Genomic DNA, 22,903 nt, shown 5'->3' on the forward strand with positions numbered 1-22,903 from the left:
TTTTTTCTATTTTGTCCTGAAAATTTCTTAATTTCACCCTCACTATTGAATGATGTAGAATTTAGTTGGGTATTTATTCTAGATTGAGGTCTTTTTTCAGAGTAATGTGAAAATACTCCATTCTCTCTTAGCTTTCGTTGCTGTTATGAATCTATGTCTCTGCTTCTTTTGGTAGATAATCTGTCTTTCTATCTGCCTTTAAGATATTTCTGCCTTTGTCATTCTCCAGTTTTTTTATTTAAATTTAGCTATTTCTTTATTTTTATTAATCTACTTGGTTATTGTGCTTCTTGAAACCAAGTATTCATGACTTAGCAATTCTGATAATTTTTCAGCTATTATCTCTTCAAAGTTTGCCTTCCCTTCATTTCTTCTCTCCCTCTGAAACATCTGTTAGTGTTAACTGGACATTTTTATTCTGTTCATGTCTCTTAATTTGTCTGTTATATTTTCCATGTCTTCATCTCTTGGTGCTACATTCTGGGTACCAAGATCTATCTTTCTTTTCTACTAGTGTATTAGCTAACCTGTCCTTTGAATTTTTAAGTTTAAGTTACCATACTTTTAATCTCTGTAAATTATTTTTGAAATCAGACTCATTGTTTTCTTAATGATTTACGTCCTTTAATATCTTTCATCATTTTAAACATATATACTTTGTAGTTTCATTGCCTTAAGTTATTGACAATTTAATCCTGTGCTTCTTGGGTTAGCTGACTCTTGCTTATAGGGGATTTTTTTCCTTATGCGTTGCACTATTTTCACATACAAGCCCCTCTGTACTGGGCCTGTATTTTTTGTTTGTTTGTTTATTTTTTATTTGCTATAAGAATCCATTGGGGCCCAAATTGTAGGAGTAATTCTGCATTTCCTTTTGTCCATAGCCCAGGGGTATCAGCAGCAATCCGTATATCCATTTATGCAGGTAATGTAATTTCAAATTACAAACCTATGAGAGGTCCAAGCCAAGCATTAGAATTTTCCAAGGAAACTCCTTTTCCCCCTCCAAAGACTAGACAGAGCTTCTGTACTGGTGGATAGATGGCCCCCTTTTCATTGCGGGGCAGTTTTTCTAGGCACTCAGCCTCGCACGGAGGCTTTGGTTCTAGGACCAGGGCCGCCTCCTTGCTTCCTTCACAGGTGTATAAACCTGAGCCTCTCAGCTATTGAGACTGCCTCTCTGTACCCACTCCTTAGGGCAAATGCATGTGTCTGGAACATTCTCCTCCTTCTCTCACTCTTCATCTAACCTCCACTTTTTCTTGGGTTTCAGCTTGGCCTCTACTTTATCCAACAGCTTTCCCAGATACCACCCCACCAGGAGTGGGCTCAATACCCCTCCTCTGTGTGCCCCTGCCCACTTGCATAACAGCAGCTTCTCTCTGCACTCCTTCTGACTTCATTTGCCTTCATCCATTTCCCTCAGAGCCTTTTTTTTTTTTTTTGGACAAGGGACCATCAGTTCACTGGCACCTAGCGTAGTCTGCTGGGTGTGCGGTAAATACTTCTTGAATGAATGCATCTTATTTTTATAATAAAAAAGTAGGATTCAGGTGATAGGTGTGAAGCACCCCAGTTTCTGTATAAGATCAGAAACATCCACTGTCATTGCTTTAATAAGAATCAACACACACAGGTGAAATAAAGCGTGCACTGAAGTCATTGCACCTCCAAAGGTCATTTGTGACTTTGTGTCTCAGGATGTGCCCTGAAGATCTTTGTACACAGAGGCCTGCAACAGGAAAGCACAGGGACTTGTTGGTACCTACTCAGTACTAGAAGTCAAGGGCATTGGAATATGTTGGTCACTGATGGGCCATTGATGGTGGATTAAGAATCAGGCTAAAAAAACAGAATCAGACTATACTCCAACCTCAGCAAAGTGCTCTCATTCTCTTAGGAAGCAGGTGCACTGTGAGGCGGCCACTCCATTCCCGCTGTGTGGAACAGTGGGAACGGAGGCTGCTCACAGGCCTGCCTGTGCCCCGCATCCCCTCCTCACCAGCCACTCGCAGCTTCTCTGGCTCTCTAGTGCTCTCCGCAGATCCGCCTCGCCCTCCTCTCCTCACCAGCTGGCTCCCTCCTTTTTTCCTCTGCCCCTCACAGTTCTGGTTTGCGCAGGGTGTTGGGCCTGCTAATGTCATCGTGCCACAGCTTTACTCATCCCCTCACTGCTCACTGTTCTGAGGGGACACCAGGGTGTCCTGCTCATTCTTCTGGGTAGTCTGCAGCTTGGGTTTCTTTAGGTTAATTGCCTGTCTCTGCTCCACTCAGGCTCTGATTTGTGGGGTACTGGTATGACACATTTCTGCCCACAGTGGCAGCAGAAGCCAGGAATGGGCATTTGCCTGTAGGCATTCACACCGTTGGCAATGGAGTGGATGGAGCTTTGCCGGCCCCACACCATTCGCAATCTCTGGTTCTCACTGAGCAACCTTCTGTTAAGTTCTTCATTCCAGTCCCTTGGTTCCAAAAAGTGGGTGAACTGGGTACAGACATCAAATGTTTCGGACGCTAGAGAGATAGTCACCCCCATTACACACTAATTCATTGTCATCTTAGTTTATTCATCAATCTCTTGTAGGTGTAGTTATCATGAGCTGCTTTCTAGACCTGAGCCCCTGGTGGTCTGATAAAACCACATTTCTGAACCTGCACAGCTGAAAACAGTCCCTAGATCAGCGTCAACTGTGCCAAGCTCTGGAGCACCTTAAGGCCTGGCACTGCAGCCAGGTTTGTTCTAACTCTTTTCCTTTCTCTTCTAGTGACTCAAGTGCCAGGTTTATGGTCATTTTAATAAATAATCAGAATGATGTCAAGCCTACAAGATGTAGTTTTAAGCTCTTTCTATGAAATTGGGGGATGAAGCACCATGATATCATCAAAGAAAATATCATATTAGAACCATATAAAAATTGGACCGCAGTCATGACTTGTCAGCCTAAAACACCTGTTTAGCACCCTGCCAGCCTGTTACCAGGAGGGGAGGGGTGACCTCACAGGGCCTGCCCGGTCTGCTCTCCATTCCTGCCATGCGTCTGTCTGTGCGTAACTGAAAGTCCAACCAACGTTCACAACTTCCTTTCACATGCAAGTATTACCTTAGCTATTGATTTGCTTACATTTAGAATTCAGTCACTTGTCTTTTACCGAATCTGCATGCTCATTTACAACATTAAGTTAAAAATTCACTTATGTGGAAAATAACACCTATTAGCTGTGCTATCTTGGGCCAGTTTTACACCCTGCTGGTACTTTGATTTTGTCATCTGTCACATGGGATCACAATACCTGCTTCATCAGATTACTACAAAGACTAAATGAGATAGATAAAAAGCTCTTGGCTCATGGGAAGTTTCAAATAACAGCTTTAAACAAGTAAGAGGAAAGAGGGAAATGTGGGAGGGGTGCTGGTTTTCCATGCCCTCAGATGTGAGGAGGTGGGATAATTCGATCAATCAGCCTGCAGGGAACCTGGTCTTCCCTCCTGCACCTGTGGTCTGGTCTGAGGGCTCCCAGCCCTTAGCACACTCCCAGCTACAAGTGGTTCTGTGGACCTCTCTTGCTCACCCTCCTCCCTGGTCCCCTCAGGCCCTGGGAGTTTAGCAGATCTAATGAGGACCCAGCTTTCAGTTCTGCTTGATGGCAACCTAACTTGGACTTGTCTGACCCGAAATTAAAACTGAGGCATCAGATCAGAAGTGGGTGTTCACTGCTGGCCAGAGTTTTTGCCTTCTTAGAGCATTTCCCAGTGAAATTAAAGCTGTTCTATCTACTCTTGCCCCTTCAAACGTCTGTATGGTCTGGTGACTCTCTTTAAAAATCCATACCATATTCTGCTTTTCCCAGCATAGAGAGCCAGAAAAATCTACGTGAAGAGTCCTCTAGGAACCACTGTGTGAACACACAGCTCTTTGGGGAACCTGGCCAATCTGCTCTGTTCTCAGCGTGTTGCATTCAGACACGCCACACACTGCTGTGTTCATTGATGATTATTTTAAATGCCACGTTCCTAGGGAAGGAAGGCTCTGCTCAGCCACCACTAGCTTATTCATTATTTATATACAATTAAAGGGCATGGCTCAAATGAATGCAGGCATCTGAGAAAAGTCATTATTCATGTACAGATCAAATTGAACATTTGTCATTTCTCCAGTGGCTTAACATACTCTTTGTGCCTTGGGACCTCAAATTATATTAAGCAATGTAGTTACTTTAACTCTTTTATTTAGTTTAATTGTTGGCCTTCATCCACTTATTTAGATTGCTTGGACTTGCTTAACATTAGCCCTTGCTTCCCCTTAATATGTAAAATAGAAAAGGAAGAAAATTTCTTTTTCCTATTACATTCTAAGGATGAATGCAAATTGTTCTACTATTATTCTTAATGAGCCACTATTAACATGGTAGGAAACCAATGCATTAATGCAGTACCTCTTCTCACATCGTTACTCCTAATGGAACCGTTACCAGGATAATAGCTTGACCTTTAGCCATAGATTCAGATTATCTAAAATATTTCTGCTTACTCAATACCTCTATTCACATCGCATATTGAGTGTTTTCAGGTCAATACAATCACAATATTTTGGCCTAAGGCCTCATCTGTGTGTGCAACAGAGTAAGATTTCATCTTTCGGATGCAGATTCTAGTTGAAAGTTGTTTTTGAGTGTGAATGTAGTCCATGAAATAGAATGTCAAAACAGACCCAGTGGAAATATTTGTTTGTATCGATATTTTTTGAGAAGCTTAGTGCTATGCTTCCAGTGGTCTGAGACACAGGCCAGGAGGCAGAGAGTTCTCTGGCTTCTTTTTATTGAAACTAGATAGGTTTTAACTGAAAAAAAATAACCAGAAATAATTGCCTTTTCAGTGAGTGACAGAATGCCTGAGCTCAAGATTAGATTCAAAAGATCTGCTTAGAAGCTACTCACAGAGTAGGAGAAACCTTCCAGAACCTTCCTTTTGGTTTTCATGGCTGGGGGTCATTTTTGCTGTGGGCATAACACAAATCTTGGAACCACTACTTTCTAATGGGTTCCAATTTGGGCACCTGCATTTCACAATCTAAGAAAAGAGGGGCTGCTATGGAAGTTAATTATAGAAATAATATTACAAGGAGGGAGCTGTTTATCTGCTTAGACAGTATATTGAATCCTCTCGGTGGTATCCATTTTCACATAACCTAATAGGGTGCTAAATACACATTTTTTATATTCATTAAAACAGGACTTTGAGAATCTTTTGGCAGTTCTCTGATAAGTAAACATGATTGTGGGCATTTGAATGTCATAAAACCTTGTTTCCTTAACTATAGTCTATTAACTAAAGCTTCCTATTAATTCAGATAGGCCTTCCTTCCAGAATTAGTCTACATTTGTGAGGTGTGGTATTTGCTTCTATTAGAAACAAAACTAGAAAATGTGTTTATTTATTCATCAAATGTTTATGGAATAAGAACTCAATGAGTACAAAGTACTGTTGTAGGTGCTTTGAGGGAGACAAAATAAAGGAAGGCCCTGAGGTGTCTATAACCGAGTGTGGGGGATTCAAAAGCACCCCAGACCCCCAGAGGTATTGTTCCCTCTGCATCTCTGCCAAGTGGAGGCTCCTTGCTTGCCTGGCCCACATGTCACATACTGGGCAACATCTTTGATTCCCACCCCCCATCCTTAATTCTGCTTCCTAACCATCACTTCTCTACTCAGTTGGGCTGCGAAGGGTCCTTTCCTCTAAGGCTCTAAGTACAGCTACACGTCTTCCTCTTGTTCTCTCATTGCGCTGTCATCCTGGATAACTTCTTTGTCCACAGGAAAGATCCACCTGACCCCTCGGCCACGTAGCACCCAGATCTCAGACACAGTGACCTCCACCTCAGCCACATTTCAGCCCCACCCCTGATCACACCTCAGCATTCCTGTCCGGAGCTGCTCTGTCACCACCGTCTCGTCTCCAGCAGTATCTGCTCCACTGCCCTCACTGCACAGCAGCTCCTTGCCAGCCCTGCTGATATTTGCATTCCCTGGTCTCTGGGTTTTTCCAACTCTGTGAGCCTTTTCCTGGCTTCACTTCCTCCTCAGATTTGAGCGGGAAGGGGAAGTGAGGAAAGTTGAAGTAACTCATTCAAGGTGACATCTTCATCAACATCTTCAAGTGCTTTGTTATCCCTGTCTTTCTGCCAAAACTGTCCAGAAAATGTCTAACCCAAGACCAGCCCTACCATTCAGGGTCTCCACTCCCAAGGAAGGGCTGCAGGGTGGCATAGGAGAAAACAGCCTGCTCCTACGAATCGTTGCCAACACCACACTCCTGCTGGCTCTCCTTGCAGCCTTAGTCTGCTGCTTTCTTCTCACAGGCAATTCCAGACTTTCCCACACCAAAAGTTGAGTGAGGTCTCAGGAGTGATTACTCCAACCTACAAGCACTTCTCAACCTGACCCAGTCTCACCAGCCTCTGGGGTTAGAAGAAAGAAGTTCCTCCTGTTTGAGGGCAGCCCTCCATTTCATCACCTAGCAGTTCTTCTGGGGTGGTCCCCTGGAATGTCTCCTTTTTCCTGGATCCTGTCTCCCCCACAACGTTGCTGCTTCCCCCAGCCTGTCCCCTCAGGTTTCCCATCCCTCAGCCCTCCTCCCCTCCCAGCCCTTCTTTTCCTTCCCCCAATGAACTCAGTTTTTTGAGAGTGTCATCTGTGGCCATCCCCACCACTTTTTGATGACCTTCAGTAGGTCCTTTCCGAACCTGCCTTCCTGGCCCTTCTGCACTTATACTGGGCCCCGCCTCTATCAGCACCACTCCCCGCCCTTTGCAAGGCCCCTCTCAGATCTCTGGACTCTGTAGCCTGTCCTGGGCTCCTTCATGGACTCCTCCTGTGCCTTAATCACTCAGCCACTGGGGTTCTCTCTAGCTCTGTGCTTGGCCCAGCGCTCTGTTCACTCAATATGTTCTCCCCGGTCAACATTTTTTTTCTGTCATTTTAAATGTTTGTGCCTCTGAAACTGGTATCAGCCTGGACCCTTCTCTGAAGTGCAAGCTTCTGTGCAGAAATATCTGCCAGCCATTTACATACGCGTGCCCCACAGACGCTGAGCTCCTCATCTCCCAAACCAAGCTGAATACATCTGCCTCTCCCCTTACGCCTTCCCGTTCTTCTGTAGTTACGATGCCCGTTCTAGATACAGATCTGGTCACCCCTCCATCTTCACTAGCGTGGCCCTAACTCAGACTGGATTCACTACATTTGTTGGGGGGGGGGGGGCGGTCCTTCTTCCAAATTATTTCCTTAGGATAAGTTTCTAGGAATAAAATTACTAATCGAAACATAAAACAATTTTATGCCTCCCATTATATATTACCATCTTGTTTTCCAAAAGGGTTTTGCCAGCTTAGGCCAAAAGTAATGTTTGTGCCAGGGCCCCACAACTTATCAATATTAAGTATGTTCACCTTGGAGCATTGTGCTTCTAATTTAGTAGGTATGAAGTGTGTTTTGCAATTTGGGGGTTTACATATGAATATTTTTCCTGATGGTTTTTGCTAAATACACTTTGTTCATTATCTATAGAGACTTTTGAAATGGCTCTTTTGTTTGAATGAGCGCTTTATATGGTGGTAGATACTGAACCTTTTCAAGTCACATTTAGTCCAAGTAGTGTTTCTCATTCCAATGAAATATTTATTTCCCACTCAATAGAAATTTTATAGTTTTACACAATAGTTGAATCTGTGAACATTTTCCTTTTTAAAAAATCCTCTAAAACATTAAAACTCCCAATATTTTAAATACCAAGAAGGCAGTGTGATGTGAGTACATGCTTGGTCTTGACCTTATGAAGAGCAGGTGGAAAAGCGCTCAGAAGTGGCCCTCGAGGCAGAAATGCCAGCGTCAGCGCCTGTGTGTGCAGTCACACACTGTCTGGCTTCAGTGAGACAGTGGCCTGCCCTCCCTTTTGTCGCCTTCTGTGACTCTCCTTTTATGCTAAATAGGTAACTCTTTCCCAGAAGCCAATGGAGTACTGTAAGAAGTTGACTCAACATGGAATGGGGACTCCCGTTAAGATACAACTACATCCTGTTTATTCTGAGGACTGATTGAGTTAGTGGGAATCACCAAGAGAACATCACCTTTTTGTGTAATTTTGCATTAGATTTTGAATTAATAACAAAATGAAATATTTTAATACAGTTGCTGAATTTTGTCATGGGGCCAGTGGACCCACGGGAAGCACTTTTTCTGTGCTCATAAGACATATATACATGGACACGGAGCTAGTAGAAAAGGCACTTTGCACAGGCATTGCTAAGTGTTCATAGCTGGTTTCATGTTGAAGCACAGTACATTTTATGTGGTGAGGGCCGTGCCAAGCTCCACCTTCACCAGAGGGTGTAATATGGATACTGAAGGTATCTACTGTAGAACCGTTGTCTTTTAGCAACATACTTTTTTTCTTCTTGGGATATATTCCTGTTTCAGATCTGCCTGTTTTATTTGTTAAAAGCATTTAATGATATTTCACGTTTTTTTTTCAGTCTTCACAGAAAAGTACTGTACTGCTAATCATGTGGATAAACTTCCTGGCCCGAGAGACTGGGTACAGATTCTACAGGATCAAATTAAACTGGCCAGAAGAAGGTTAAAAAGAGGCTCAGGTATGAATAAGCTACAAGAAAATAATTGCAGAAGCCCTTTATTGAATTCTCAGACATTGCAAAGTACAAGGCTTTGCTCTAGGATGCTCCATCGTCTTGGCCTTCTGAAGGAGATGTTCTGTATAATGTGCTAGGGTTTTGTATGTGAGAGTTCTATTCAAATGAATTCTGAAATTCACCTGAAGATTGGATAGGAAAAACATGTCAGGCCAAAAGGGGAGAGAGATTGCTAACTGCACCTGCGGGCTTGCACATCTTATGTCTGAAAGCAGGTCTCTCTTTTGTGATTTGCTTGCATTACCTATTGATTTCCGTTTGTTCGGATCTGCCTGACAGAAAGTACTATTTACAGTAAAAAAAAAAAAAAAATCATCATCATCCTACCTGAGACACCACGTGTAATAGAAAGAAATCCTAAGTCCAATATTTATTTATTTAAATTGACTTGTTTCTTTAATCTGGACTTGGTGATTCTAGGATTTCTTCCAGGAAAAATGAACACTAGTTGCATTGTGATCATTTAGCCATTCGAAGTCTCAACCTCCCCAAAATGACAGTGGGCCAGTTTATCAGTGAGGAATCCCTTCGAGGTCAGTTTTCTGTCATCATGTAAAATAATCATCTCAGCCCTGGTTGAGTAGCTCAATTGGTTATAGCATCATCCTGATACATCAAGGTTCCAAGTTCAAGTCCCAGTCAGGGCACATACAAGAATCAACCAATGCAGGCATAAAGAAGAGAAACAACAAATCAACCATTTTCTGTAACTGCCCCTTCCTCTTTCTATAAAAATCAGTAAATACAGAACTTAAACAGCCCTGGCCAGGTGGCTCAGTTGGTTGGAGCACCATCCAGTGCACCAGTAGGTTGTCAGTTTGACTCCTAGTCAGACTGGATTGAAGTCTGTTTCTCTCTCTCTCTCTCTCTCTCTCCCTCTCTCTCTCTCTCTCTCTCTCTCTCTCTCTCTCTCCCTCTCTCTCTCTCTCTCTCGGTCTCTCCCTCCTTCCTTCCCTTCCTTGCCCTTCATTTCTCTCTAAAAATCAATAAACATATCCATGGGGGGGTATTTAAAAAATAAAAATAAAAAGTAATAAACAGTCATCTCTTGAAGGTCAGACACCTATAGATGTTTTTTTAATCCTGATCAAACTTCGGTTGCCTGGCCTACTCGGACCCTTCTTGTGCTTCTGTAGCTGGAGGTGAGGCTCTGGGAGGAGACGACCTTAGGCGCTGAAATGTTGCAGCCTTGGATGTCACGGGGGTCCGAGAGAGCAGCAGGGCAGGAGCGTGAGGCTGTGTCACCAACGGATGGCTGCAGGGCCATCTCTGTACGCTCTCCCTGAGCGTCCTCTGATCTAACGGTGACAGAGTTGTGGAAGTCATGTACAAAGCTCTAGGTCCCCAGGTCATGTCCAACTAAAATAAAATATTTACCTTTAGATGATGTTTTATTAAAAAATTTTTCTTCATCTTTTTTAACCATTTGCTTTCTGTTATACCTAACTAATGCTCTTTTTATATTTTTAATAGTAAAAATGTATTATTACCTCAGCTAATAAATTATAATGAGGTCAGAAGAGCTGGTTTGCAAGTGTTATGTCTGCTCCTTACCAGCTCTTGACCTTGAGCAGGTCGCCCCATCTTTTTCATCCTCAGTGTCCCTCTCATGAAGTGGACATAAAAATAAAGCCGCCTCAGAGTTGTGGTGAGGCTCCAGTACACAGATGTCTTTATAGATGACACTAGTGTATCCTGAGAATGTCCGTTTGTACACAGCGGTGCCTGGCCACGGCGGAGGTCACTGAGGAAATCATAACCTCGTGGGACCCTCTGTCCTAGGCCAGGGGACCCCCATGCCTGCTGTGCCTGGACAGTGCTGCTTTACCCATTTCCTGGCATAATTAATAACATCCCTTTCACTTGCAAAGGATTGTAGGCTTGAAGAAACGGCCTGGTCATCCTCCTAGGTCTCTCAGTGTTCCCTGCCTTCTTCTTCATCACAAATCATTGCGAGCAAACACAGTATGGTATAGTGGTAAGAATGGGTGCAAATTCCTAGCTCTGAGCTGACATTTATAAATCCCTGGGACTTCTGGACAAATTATTCAATGTGTCTGAGCCTTGCAGTCTTCATTTGTATGAGGCCAACAGCTACCCCATGGGTGTTTTTGTAGTTAGAATTAGACAATGTAAGCATTGCCACTAACAAAGACTGATATATAATGATGCTCAAAAAACATCCTTGACCTTGTCCTCCTCCCCTTTGCCAACCGAAAGCAAAACAACTCCTTTATCCTTGCCATTTCCTAAAACCACTACCTTCTCTTTCTCTTAACATTGCTGGTCAAAATTCTCCCAAAAGGGTTTGCATCCCAGTGTGCCTCCCCCATCCCAGTTCACTTTGGAATCCATTGCACTTTGCCCTCTGACCTCACTCCTCTGCTGGAGCTTTTGCTGCATCCACATCCCAAAGATCAGATTTCGCTTGCTGTTTATATTAACACTCCAACTTGACCTTCATGTTGATTTTTTACTCTGTGGAATCTCATCCTTCTTAAAACTCTCTTCCCTTGGGTTCTATGACTTCATTCTCTCTGTTTCTCCTCCAGTTTTTCTGGCAATGACTTCAGTCTCCCTCACTGCCTTTCTCTCGCCACCTGTCCCCTAAACCCAGCGTTCCCAAGTTTCCATCCTCAGTGCTGTTATTATACACGCTCACTCCTGACTTGGACTGTCCCGTCGTCAGTGACTCTCAGGCATGGAGCCCCAGACATGGCCAGGCCCAAGACCCGAGACTTCCCTCTCTGTAACTCAGCCAGTGAAATCTGGTCTTTCCCACCCCGGTGAGACACTTCCGCTAGCTTCCTGTCAACCCCACAGTAAAATCCCTTCTACACACACGCCTGCTCCCCAGTATGGCAGGCAAGGTTCTTCACAGTCAGCCCCACCCCCTGACCAGCCTCATCTTCTGCAAACTCTCCCCATTCTGAAATATGCTAGGTTTTCAAACTCATGTTTTTCTCTGCCTGGAAAACAACGCCTCCTCCCATCACAGCACTGAGGTTCCTTTTCCTGGGTCCCCACTTGGCGGCCACAGCACTTTGGTCTTCTCCCAGCAGGATAGTCGCCCACCTGTGTGCTCCAATGGCCATGAGAGCCAAGGAGCAGAGATGGAATCGGAGTCACGTTTCTGTCCCAAGTACCTAGAACTGTGTGGCACAGTGTGGGACCAACGGACGAACCAACTCAGTCCATGGAAAAGGAGAGCCAACAGTCCACAACAAAAAGCTCATTGTTTAGCTCATCTAGGGCACGTGAGATCTTGGAGAATATCTTCCATCAGTTCCTTCCTTGAGGTTCAAATTCTTATCCCAAAACCCACAGGGCAGCAATGTCCCTGAGCTCTGCCCTCGGGAACAAGATCCTCAGGGCTCCTGGGGCTCCTTGCTGCTACGTGGCCATCACAGAGTGCCCTTTCTCCCTCCTCAAGCCCTTTCTCTTACCTCCTTCTCTGCACCCCCATCTCCTTAGTTCCCTCCCAATTTCCTGTCTTCTCTCTTCCGCCCCCAAAGGTCAAGAGTCTTACATCATAGCGCCCGACCTCACTCAGGGTAGGTTAACTGAGTAACACTACAAAGATTCAGTCCTGCCAGCAGAGTCTTGTATCGCTTCTCATCCTAAAGGTCTCCTGCCCCAGCTTGGAATCACCTCACAAAAGCCCCTTGTATTACTTTAGCCCCTTTATTTAGATTTCAGACTCCAGGAAAGAATTGGGGTGAAAAAATATTTTATAGATAGTAACAGGTGTTATCAAAGACAACTTCCCAGTCGTCTTACACAGTAACACATTTTTGAACACTGGTATCATGTTGGGTGCTATGTCTCATAGGTTTTATATCCCAAATTAAATTTCAAGTATGACTCCTGAGTGGTGTGCTTGCTACTACTATTCAGTTGGTCTTGCGTTGCCTAAATTCTGCCTTGGCGATCTTGACCATTTAGCTATGTGAGAGCTTCCATTTGCCTGTTGATTTGCAGGGGAAAATTGTTAACCGCCCCCCCAAAAAAGTGCTAAATACTTGAGAGAGATCTAAAGTTTGTCATGGTGGAGAGACCTAAATTTAATACTCACCCCAAAGGAAAAGCAAGGGCCAAAGTAGCTCAGAAACCAGCCACCCTTTGATTCTTCACACAGTGTCCCAACTGTGCCACCAACTTCTAGCAAATGCCTCCCCTCAGAATGCACAGAAGCGTGCTGGCCCCTTCCTTTTCCACAGGGGCTGGTAGGAGTAAAAGGAAAATGTGAGAAATACTTGAAGCTCCTTGGGAGCTCGAGGGGAGAGAACTCTAAATCCAGGATGCTGATATTACTGATGTAGGGGGAGAAATCAGTGTCAGAATGTGTGTCCCCAGCTGGAGGTGATTCCGAGTCCCTAAAGGACCTGAAGCATTGGAGATTCAGGGTGGGGAGGATGTTGTGTGCCTACTGAGTGTACGGGAGAGGCCTCTTCTCAGAGATACAGAAACAGCCTTTCTGGCAATTGGGCCATGTGACTGAAATAGGAAGTTCAGTTTAAATTCTGTTTCCCCATACTATATATGAATACTTTATACATAAACACACCCTTTTTTCTATTTCAGATGCTAAGACCAATTATAATGAGTCCTGCTCCCATTCCCTTCCCTGCTTTCCCCAACAAACACACATGCACACAGTGGGGACTTTTTTCCACATTGCTGTTTCTCTTTCCCACAGACAGACTGGCCAGTGAACACGTCTCTGAACCACCCAGCATGTGTGTCAGTAAATCACATGGCACATGCTCACTTCCGCACGGCCACACCTGTTTCCGCAGAATGGGACCCAAACCCATTCTGAGGTCGACTGCTCACACACTCTTCCCTTCCGGCGGGAGCCTCCCAAGTTGTGGGCCCTGTTCCGTAGTCATCTTCGTATTTGACTTTGACCACTGGGTTTAGATTACCACCTAGATGTTTGGGATTGGCACCGTGACACCTCTCTGCCCTTCTAGCACGGTCTGCTAGTGTCTGAAAAGTGGACGGCACCTGCAGAACCAGCCCTCACGTACAGACCAGACCAGAATGACAGTGCTCCAGCAGTGGCCTGCCAGATAGGTTTTGTCTCCTGATTCTGTCACATCCCACTGCGCTGCCTTCTCCCCAAGCAACACAAGTGGGATCCCAGCAAATTGAAACCAGAGCCACTTATATTCCCATTGTCATGCTGGTAGAACTGAGGCCTCTCCATAATACTGCGTGCTCCCCTGTCTTTTGTCCTACGTTGGTTCCAAGTGATAATCCAGAAAGTGTCTCATAGACATTTCACAACTTTAACTTTATTTATCATATTTGGCTCGGCTCCTGGAATTAGATCCAGGCTCCACCTGCGTAAGCTAATAACTCACTGCTTGAGGGAGCTCACAGTGCCTCTAGAAAAAGGAGGTGCCTCACACAGGTCTGAAAGGTTGTACATACAAATAGAAATTCATTTGGGGCTCTCATTACATGTAACAATGTTTTTTTCTATAACTGGAACGATGCTGTTCCTAGTGTGGATTTTTATCGTTTTCATTAGATTATTTCCTCCGAGCTGAAATCACAATTGTGTGTGTGTTGGAGCTAAGAGTAAAGCTGTCACTGCTATTACATTTTTATTGGACTTGCTCAGTCTTTTCCAAATTTTACAAGTTGACTGTCACCAGGAAAGAAAGATGGTGAGCCCGTTATTACAGACAGATGTTATAATTAAATTTAAGATGTTATAACTTAAATTTAAGTGTCATGTTCTGCCTCCATGACACTGTGCCCTGTTCATGCAGCCAGCATTTACCAACTCATATACCTTTTTGCTTCCATATGTTCTGTTCTTACTAAAAAGTACCTAATTGCATAGGCCTGCTTTTTACAAGTGAGGATAACTTAATTACAAAGGGAAGATCAGCTTCTACCCAGAACTGATTTTTGCTATAACTAAATGCAAAGCAGTTCTACAAGATGAATGTGATACATGTTTGCATGATTAACAGCAAAGAGGCTAAGAGCCCCAGCAGAAACCTGCGTCGACCCCTGGCAGCGCCACTTACTGGCTGTATCAACCTAGGTAAACGTCGTAACTCCCTGTCTTCGTTTCCTCGGCTGTTACAGTGGACGTAATAACAGACCTGCCTTGTGGGGTTTCCTAAGGGTGAGATGATACGGTGCAGGTGAAGTGCTCAGTAAATTGAAAGCGTCTAATAAATGGTGGTAGCGTTGCTATTACTATTATCGCTGGAGAATTTTTTAAATCCTAGACGAGTTCAGCTACCTGATCAAATCCACTCAAACCAGTTGGAAGAAAATAGTGTCTTTCAAATATAAAAGTAACATGTTTGTTGTTTTTTAAATATATGGAATATTTTTTAATTTAAATACGTATAAGTCTTCCATCCAGAGAAACACTGTTAACATTTTAGTTTGTCCTCTATTTTGTCTGTAAATCTATATGCAAAATTTTATTCTTACCATTTATCTTACTACTTGACTTGAATGGTTTTGTTGCTAAGTATTCATCTACAACATAATTTTTGGTGGTGTCTGTCCTTTTTTAGCCCAAATTGATCTTGGCCCTTCTGTCTTTTTCAGTGCTTTCTCTCTGTGGTGAACTGAGCAGGTCAGCAGAGAAAGGGTCTCTCAGTGATGTCAGTGTGTAGCAGTCTGAGGACGAGATGTGAGAGGGTGAACTAGAGTGGAAATCTGTGACCCCTGGTTATGTGTAAAGCAGCCACAATAAAAACAAGAACATAGTTTGCTTCCCACCGACTTAGCATTACCACGTGATACAAATGGCAGTCACATGGTACTCATGTGACTGGCCTCACAGGCACAGCTGCAGGACCCAAGTGGCGGCTTTGGGCAGGAAACTCCCATGGGGCCACTGGGTCCGGGTGACGGGAGCACACCGGAATCACCCTGATGGCCACAATGAAATGTTTTGGCCTGTCCTGTAGCCCATCAGTTCTCAGGAGCCATATGGGCACCTTCTTTTTTTGCAGTTGGTGGAAGGTTTTCTGGAAAACTCTAAAGGAGATTGAAACATATCAGAAATGAGCAAAGGTCTGCATTTTAAAACATAGAATTGCTTTTAAAGGAATGCTTATTCCCTCTGGTTTTCTTTATGACTGAATTGATGTCAACTTGCACTGGTGGCTCTAGGATCTGAATTTCCAGTCACCTGCAAAGATTCTCAGGTGTCCTAAGCCTGCCCCTCGGGAATGGTTCTGGGGATGACAAGCAAACTTCTGGCACAGGAATTCACTGACCTCTGTGCCTTCATGATTATATTTAAACAATTCACCCCAGGATCTGGGTGGATATTTAAGCCTATGTAAATAAGTGAAATGCACTGCAATCATCAATGATGGATAGAACAAACTGCATAAGATATAAAAAATTTTAGCACAGGAAAATTGATTTTTCATCATCTTTAGAATATTTCATTTAAATATTGGTACTAAGGTCTATAATATGAACCAACTGGAGCTGAAAAGGGAAAATAAAGGTGAAAACTCATATATACTGGGGGGGTTTAATTGTGTGGCTGTATTTGGTAAACTGGATGTGCTCCTGAAACTAATGAGATTGGTGTTTTATGTTTGTAACCAGCAGAGGCAGCTGACGGTGACGAAAGACTGGACGGCATCTCTCTGCCTCCAACAGGTAAAACACATTTACATTTTCATCTCTGGCCGGAAAGCACAGGAAAACACCTACATTGAAAATGTCGGCATTAGAGATGCAGGTGCTTGGGCCGGCTTCCCTAGCAGACCCGGGTCATCAGGGGTCCTTGGTGCCCTTTGTTCCGATGTATTTTCCACAATGAATGTGAAAAGCCACATTTTTCTCACACTGTTTCATATTCTTTAAAACCTCAGAATAGCAAGTCCTAAGGATTTAGTGTCACGAGATTTTGCCTCCCCAAACCTCTATACATTAAAAAGTATTTTAATGTGACATGACATTTGTTTTTAGAACAGGGACCACCAATTTCATGATGAAATTCATGTCCGTTCTGTCCTTTCCCACCTGCCCCAAAGGGCTTTGAGAGGCAGTCACCCCCCTTCATACAGGGGGCGCCCAGTGAACACTGTTTCAGTTGAGTGACTGAATAAGGCGAGCCATCTGGCATGGGTGGCACATTACTAATGTTATAACCAGATCCCCCCAGTGCGACATTTTAGTGAAGCATCTGCTACACTGTTAAGCCATAGAGTAGGTCTGACTTCACACTGTTTAACTCTCAAGTGATATACTTCTGACCCTTGCCTCCTGCTTCTGCTTTGGTTGTTGCCTGAGAGCCAGAGAGACAGGTTTCTGATCGCGGAGCCGTGTGGCAAACAGTTTATTCCCTCAATCGGCCTTGAGACTCTCTATTGACCACCCTCAAAACCCAGATGCCCAAAAAACCTTCTCGGCAAAAAAGCTCAACTCAGTGTTTTCTGCTCTAGATTTGGGCTGCTAAGTTTTCAGTGGAAATAAGCAAAGATGAATGGAGCAGCTAGTCTGTGTAGGCACGCTCCTGGGTCACGTGTGCCCCGATGCCCTTACCCGGAGACGGCAGGCAAGGCACAGTGCTGTGGGGCGGGGCAGACGCATGTCAGTGAGCTTCGGAGCAACGAGAAAGCTCGGCCATGTACACAATACAGGGCTTTCTGCCACTGAGGGCTGAGCAACAGATTGAGGGGCAAGTGAAAAAAAGGATCTGCTTATATTGATTGTACCCTACATAATCATATAGAAGAGATTTCTCTTCTCCTTTGGCTATGTGTCCACACAATTGAAATGTATGATCTCTACTCTGTTCCTTCCCATTCTGTCCTCCGAATATCAGGACGACTCATATTAGCTGTGTGCCTGTCACCCCTGGCCCATTCCCAGGAGACACCTGAGATACAACTAATATTGGAATTGCACACTTCAGGAGGCCCCTGGGAGGAGTACCAGGCTGCTCTGGTTGTGCTCTCCAGGGTTACTCCTCTCCAGCCTGTTGCCCCAGGGCATTTGCACTGCCTGTCCACACTGTCATCTGACTCAGTGGGCTTTTAAAAGTTATTAGTGGAAAACATTGCCCTTTGCATTTTCCTGTCTGAGGATGGAGCCAAAGAGATGTTTCAGATGAGAAAATTGAACGCAGGATGGTAGGACAACCTCGTGGAACTGAAAAGAATGTCAAGGAAGCTGAGTATGAAGGAACATTACAGATCATCTCGTCCCATACCTTCTTTTTATCCGGTCCTTTTATTTTACAGGTAAAAAAGCCTGAGGCCCAGAAACGCTACATGACTTTCTCAAGGTCTCACAGCTGGTTGGTGGCCTGCCCAGAGGCCCGGCCTCTCGCCTGCCTGTCATTACACCGAGTAGCTTTCTTACACCTAAGCCAAAGCCAGCTTTTCTCTGCATGTTTCTTAAAGATCCCAAGAGCTGATGATGTACTAATCCCTTTAGGATTCCATCTCATTGTCTCACAGTCTCCATGACTGGAATGCCCATCGTACGAACCCCTGAAGTCCACTGAACTCATGGAATTCTTTCTCGAATGTTGCCCAAGGCCGTGAGGTCGTAATGAAGACAGGAGTAGAATAGCCCTGCAGGTTTCTTCACTAGACTTCTGATAGATATTTGACACAAATGACTAAACAGCGTGCTAATACCATTTATCAGTTAGAAAAGGGGAAAAGATTTCCAGGTTGGTGCCCCAAATTTGCAATAATGAAATGAAATCTTGATTAGACTAGCCGGTCTCTTGATTGTTGCCCAATCAGGTGGCTCCTCTGGACTCTAGGCTACTACTGACCCCTCCCTCCTTGCGTGCACCCCAGGAGGACTAGAAGGGGAACCTCACCTTTCTTGTACAAGAAGCTTCATCCTGGGATTTGAGACTCACTGGCCAGACTTTCTTTGTACATTTATCTGAGCTGGCAACAGTTGGTCCTCTCTAAAGATTTAACAATGCCTTGATCAACTTCAGGTCATTTTTCCCTTCCAAATTCATGTGTATTTAGGAGGGTGGGGGAGAGGAGTGACTCCGTAGTGTTTCTATGAACCAGAATCAGACAGGTCAGGGCTACAGTCTGGCAGTCAAATGACATTTGTCTGAATCCATTACATTTAAGCAAACTTTTGCATCTAGTCTTAACAAAAACGGATGCACATTTTACAGTGGAAAAACATTTTCCTCGTTTCTTTGTCCTCAACCCTGTTGGTGAGCATTTTTGAGCAACTCCCAGGAGCTAGCACCGTGCTAGGTTCTGGTGAACAAATGCCCGCCCTGAGAGAGCCCGGACTGGTGAGAGAGGCAGAGGCCAAGACACCCTGCAGCCAGGTGTGGGCAGAGTGCCCTGGTAATGACAAAAACATCCAGGGTCTGGGAACAGCTTGTGGTGAGGGGAAAGGAAAATCATAACAGTGCTTTCTAAAACTTAAAAAGGAGGCTTCTGAATTTGAAATAGAGGAGTACGGAGCTCACCTGGGCTTAGCAATCTTTGTTGTAAATTGGCATTCTTTTACATATGCTTTAAAAATTAATAAAGAGCCCTGGCTTGTGTGTCTCAGTGGATTGAATGCCAGACTGAGCCAAAGGGTCACTGGTTCAATTCCCAGTCCTGGCACATGCCTGGGTTGTGGGCCAGGTCCCCAGTAGGGGGCGCTCAGGAGGCAACCACAAGAGAAACATTGATGTTTCTCTCTCCCTTCGCCTCTCTAAAAACAAATAAATAAAATCTCTTTAAAAAACTGATAAAAGTGTAAGGAAGAAAACATAAATTAATTTTACCACCCAGAGACAATCATTATTGGGTTTCATTTTCCCAGACTTTTCTCCATACTTGATTTATCCAATGGAGATCAAATACATAAAATTTTGTTTCCCTGAGTTGTTTTTCTTTCACCTAACAAGCATTTTCCATTTTTATTACAAATCTTCATACACATTATTTTAATAGCTGCATGATATTCTACCTTACAGGTAAATCATATTTAGCCATTTTCTATTCCTGGACCACAATAACACTCTATTAGTAACACACATTCGAGGGCTCTTTTGCAAAAATAATCATTACAGATTTCTAATGGCTAAAATTGTTCACTTAGCACAACAAAAGCCTTGGCTAAAAATTCATGATTTAAACATGACACAGACACCTCACCCACATCATACTTCACGTATCCAAGCTACCTCTAGCCACACTGTAGGAAAGTGTGCAACTCTCCTTTGGGGAACATCCCCCTTCATTTCGTGTCTATGTTGTAGGTAATATATTTGACACCAGGAAAGAAAACATGGAAGACACAGAGCCAGATTTCACTGCCTAGACTTTCATTTAGTGCCGGTGTTCATTAGCATATGCACCTCCTCCCTTAGAATTTCCTTAAAGCTCCACATCAGCATTTCAGTTTGCTGCAAAGTGTGAGTGTCCTGTGAAGTTTAGCTGTCCTGTTTGAATGGTTTCCACCTACTGTCTTTGACCATCTGTAAGAAGCCAGCCTCCAGTTTGGTATAAGATTTTTAAAAATCATTCTTACAGTTGATTCATCACCCTTGAAGTCCAGTGTCTGATCCAGTTAGTTCATTGTCCATTAAAAAAAAGCAGCTCTCTTCCTTGTTTTTTTTTTTTTTTTTCAGAACTTCAATGTGAATATATGGAGTTTTAAAGCATATTTATTTTAACATAAATTGCTTAGTTGCTATGTAAAGGAGAATGGCACTTTCCAGTCCTGAGGGAGTAATTGTTAAGGCCAAAATTAATTAGATCTTCATCAGCTTAAAAGATGAAAAAGAGGCCCTGGATGGGTAGCTCAATTGATTGGAGTATCATGATCTTCCAAGGTTGCAGGTTCAGTGCCTGGTTGGGGCACAAACAAGAATCAACCAATGAATTCATAAATAAGTGGGACAACAAATTGATGGTTTTCTCTCTCTCAAAAATCAATCAAATTTTTTTAAAGATGTTTTGGGAGACAGGATATCCATGCTCTATTTAGATGAAATCATTTGTGACATCGGTTTCCCTAAAATAACCATTTGTAACTGAGTAAGTGCAAATGACATATGAATTCTTGGGAAGGAAAAACCTTCCGTGTAGATTGTGTCAGCACGGTGACAAAATAACTCACTGAAAGGCAAGGCACTCAAAGTAAGTGGTTATCTACATGATAACCTAACAACTATTTTGACAGATGGTTTTAGCTGCGTGAGTGGTTCAGTGTTTTGGTGTTGTATGAAAACCAGACACAAATATATTTAATTAATGCTATATATTTTATCTGGTCCCTAGTACACATACATTCCACTATAGAAAACCAACAAATGAAAATCTGGATTCATTTAAAGAGATATTATGCCATGTGGATATTTTACAGAAACATTTATGTCTGAATTCCTTTCTCTAATAAGATGGTGACTTTAAAATCCTATTTAGAAACATTGCACTTACACCTCATTTATTGCATAAAGCAAATTACCTTGAATCTTTGACACTTGACCCAAAGGCCAAAATTTGTCTTGAAACAAAGGTGAACCAGAAACACCAGACCCCAGGGGGAAAAACTGTTGTGCTTCTGTTTAATGCATGTCCCTAGCACTGACCAAGTCAGAGAGTGTTAGAGCTCAGAATTGTGTCCCTTAGTCCCACCCCCTCGTTTTGCAAGTGAGGCAGCTGAGGAGTAACCACCAGGGCCAGTAACCGTCAGCGGCCTGGCCAGGCCCAGCACCTAAATGCTGTACTCCCCTGTCCAAGGTACTTGTGCCACAGAACACTGAACGGCTAAGCCTGAGGGAGGAAGGGAGCTCTGGGATGAATCAGTTTTCCACTGAAGACCAGCTCATCAACCAACAGTGACAGGAAGCTGGTGCTAGGTTTGGCCTGTGGAATCTACCCAACTGCTAGACAGCTACATCTCATATATGTGTGTCTTTTATTTGTCTTCTTTTTGAAGCTCCCAGGAGGTTTGGAATGGTTGTTTGCATCACTCCTTAGTTGGCCATTTACATTGGAGGCCAGCTAGTGATCCCTCCCCTGAAACCAGTCCCCCTGCTCAGCGAGTGTCTGGTGAGATACTATGAACCAGGGTTTTTGTTTTCCTGCAACACACGTTAAAACTTGTCTTCTGCCTCTCAGAAGAAAACATGTCTCAAGGGAATTGAAAAGATTAATTAGTGACCTTTCAACTCTGTTACAATAAGATGAATATGTTGCTAATAAAGGTAGAAAATTTCACCTTCCCACTGTGACGTCTGTTAACTATAAAGCACGAGTGTTCGAAGCACATCCCTCCAAGCCGGGCAACAGCGTGGCACTCCCACCGCTGCAGGAGGGGTGGGCGCTGTCCGACTCGCAGGGGTGTGCAATGGATCCCCACATTGGAAATACATGCCGTAAAGCTGCAAGAGTGAAGTGATACTTTGTAAATTAGAACTGTATTTGTGCTTACTTACTGTGACTACTGTTCAGACTTTATTCAGAAATCCTTTCTATAGGCTTTCTTAGCAAAAACAAATTATTCTGTATCTATGAATAATGTCTCAATCTTCTGTATGTTTTATTAATATGTAAATATTTAGATTTTTTAAAAATTACTATGTTCTTTTAAAAAAACTCAACACAAGACTAGTTGTGAAAATGGTGTATGACATTGTGTTGTGATATCAGTCCCCAAGATGCTCTCTGTGTCCGTTCTGGAAGAACGCAATAAATTACTTTAACTGAAAGTGCTTGTTTTATGCCTGTGTGCTGGTCCCCCCCCATGTTTATGAAGAAGAGTCCTTGCTAGCCGTTGATTAAAAGGTATTTATTAATACTCTAGTGATCTTACCCAAGAAGTTCTATCCCTCTATGAAGGAGATAAATTTGTTAAAATAAATAAACTAGATTGCTACCAGTAAGAGCATCTTCAAACGTAGAAAGTCCCAGGCTGTGCCTGGCACTCAGATCAATGGCCATGGCAAGTCCCCCAGAAACACTTAAGCATTAAGCACTGATGTGCTTGCAGCCTACTTTTACATGAATTAGGTAGCTTTATAATCTTCACTTAAAAGGTTAAGCCCTGCTTCTATGGAAACAACACATCAGAAGGACAAATCAATCTTCTCTAATGCGGAATGCCTGTTATAACAGAATTGCTTTATTCTCCTCTCTGAACACAGGAGGACGCCACCCCTCACTGGGTACCTGCCCCTCCTACGTCCAACAGGCTTTCCCAGC

The 22,903-nt window shown here is 43.5% G+C and overlaps 1 protein-coding gene across 6 annotated transcripts in view; it reads left to right on the forward strand.

Moving 5' to 3' along the window:
- BEND7 (BEN domain containing 7) overlaps positions 1 to 22,385 on the forward strand; it is an 89,637-nt gene extending 67,252 nt beyond the window's left edge. For 3 of the 6 annotated variants that reach the window (XR_005082241.2, XM_037143521.2, XM_037143518.2), the window contains 3 exons: positions 8,529 to 8,648; positions 16,311 to 16,364; positions 17,954 to 22,385. Coding sequence is in view for 4 of the 6 variants with exons in the window: in XM_037143521.2 (XP_036999416.2) it covers positions 8,529 to 8,648; positions 16,311 to 16,364; positions 17,954 to 17,967 (188 nt within the window). In the remaining 2 variants the exon portion in view is untranslated. Of the gene's footprint in view, positions 1 to 8,528; positions 8,649 to 16,310; positions 16,365 to 17,953 lie in introns of those variants that run through there. The other 3 variants (XM_037143520.2, XM_037143524.2, XR_008391737.1) reach the window with 3 other exon arrangements.
- The last annotated feature ends 518 nt before the right edge of the window (positions 22,386 to 22,903 follow it).

The sequence above is a fragment of the Artibeus jamaicensis genome, unplaced genomic scaffold (assembly GCF_021234435.1).
Source record: "Artibeus jamaicensis isolate MK-2021 breed Jamaican fruit bat unplaced genomic scaffold, CSHL_Jam_final contig_426, whole genome shotgun sequence".
Taxonomy (NCBI): domain Eukaryota; kingdom Metazoa; phylum Chordata; class Mammalia; order Chiroptera; family Phyllostomidae; genus Artibeus; species Artibeus jamaicensis.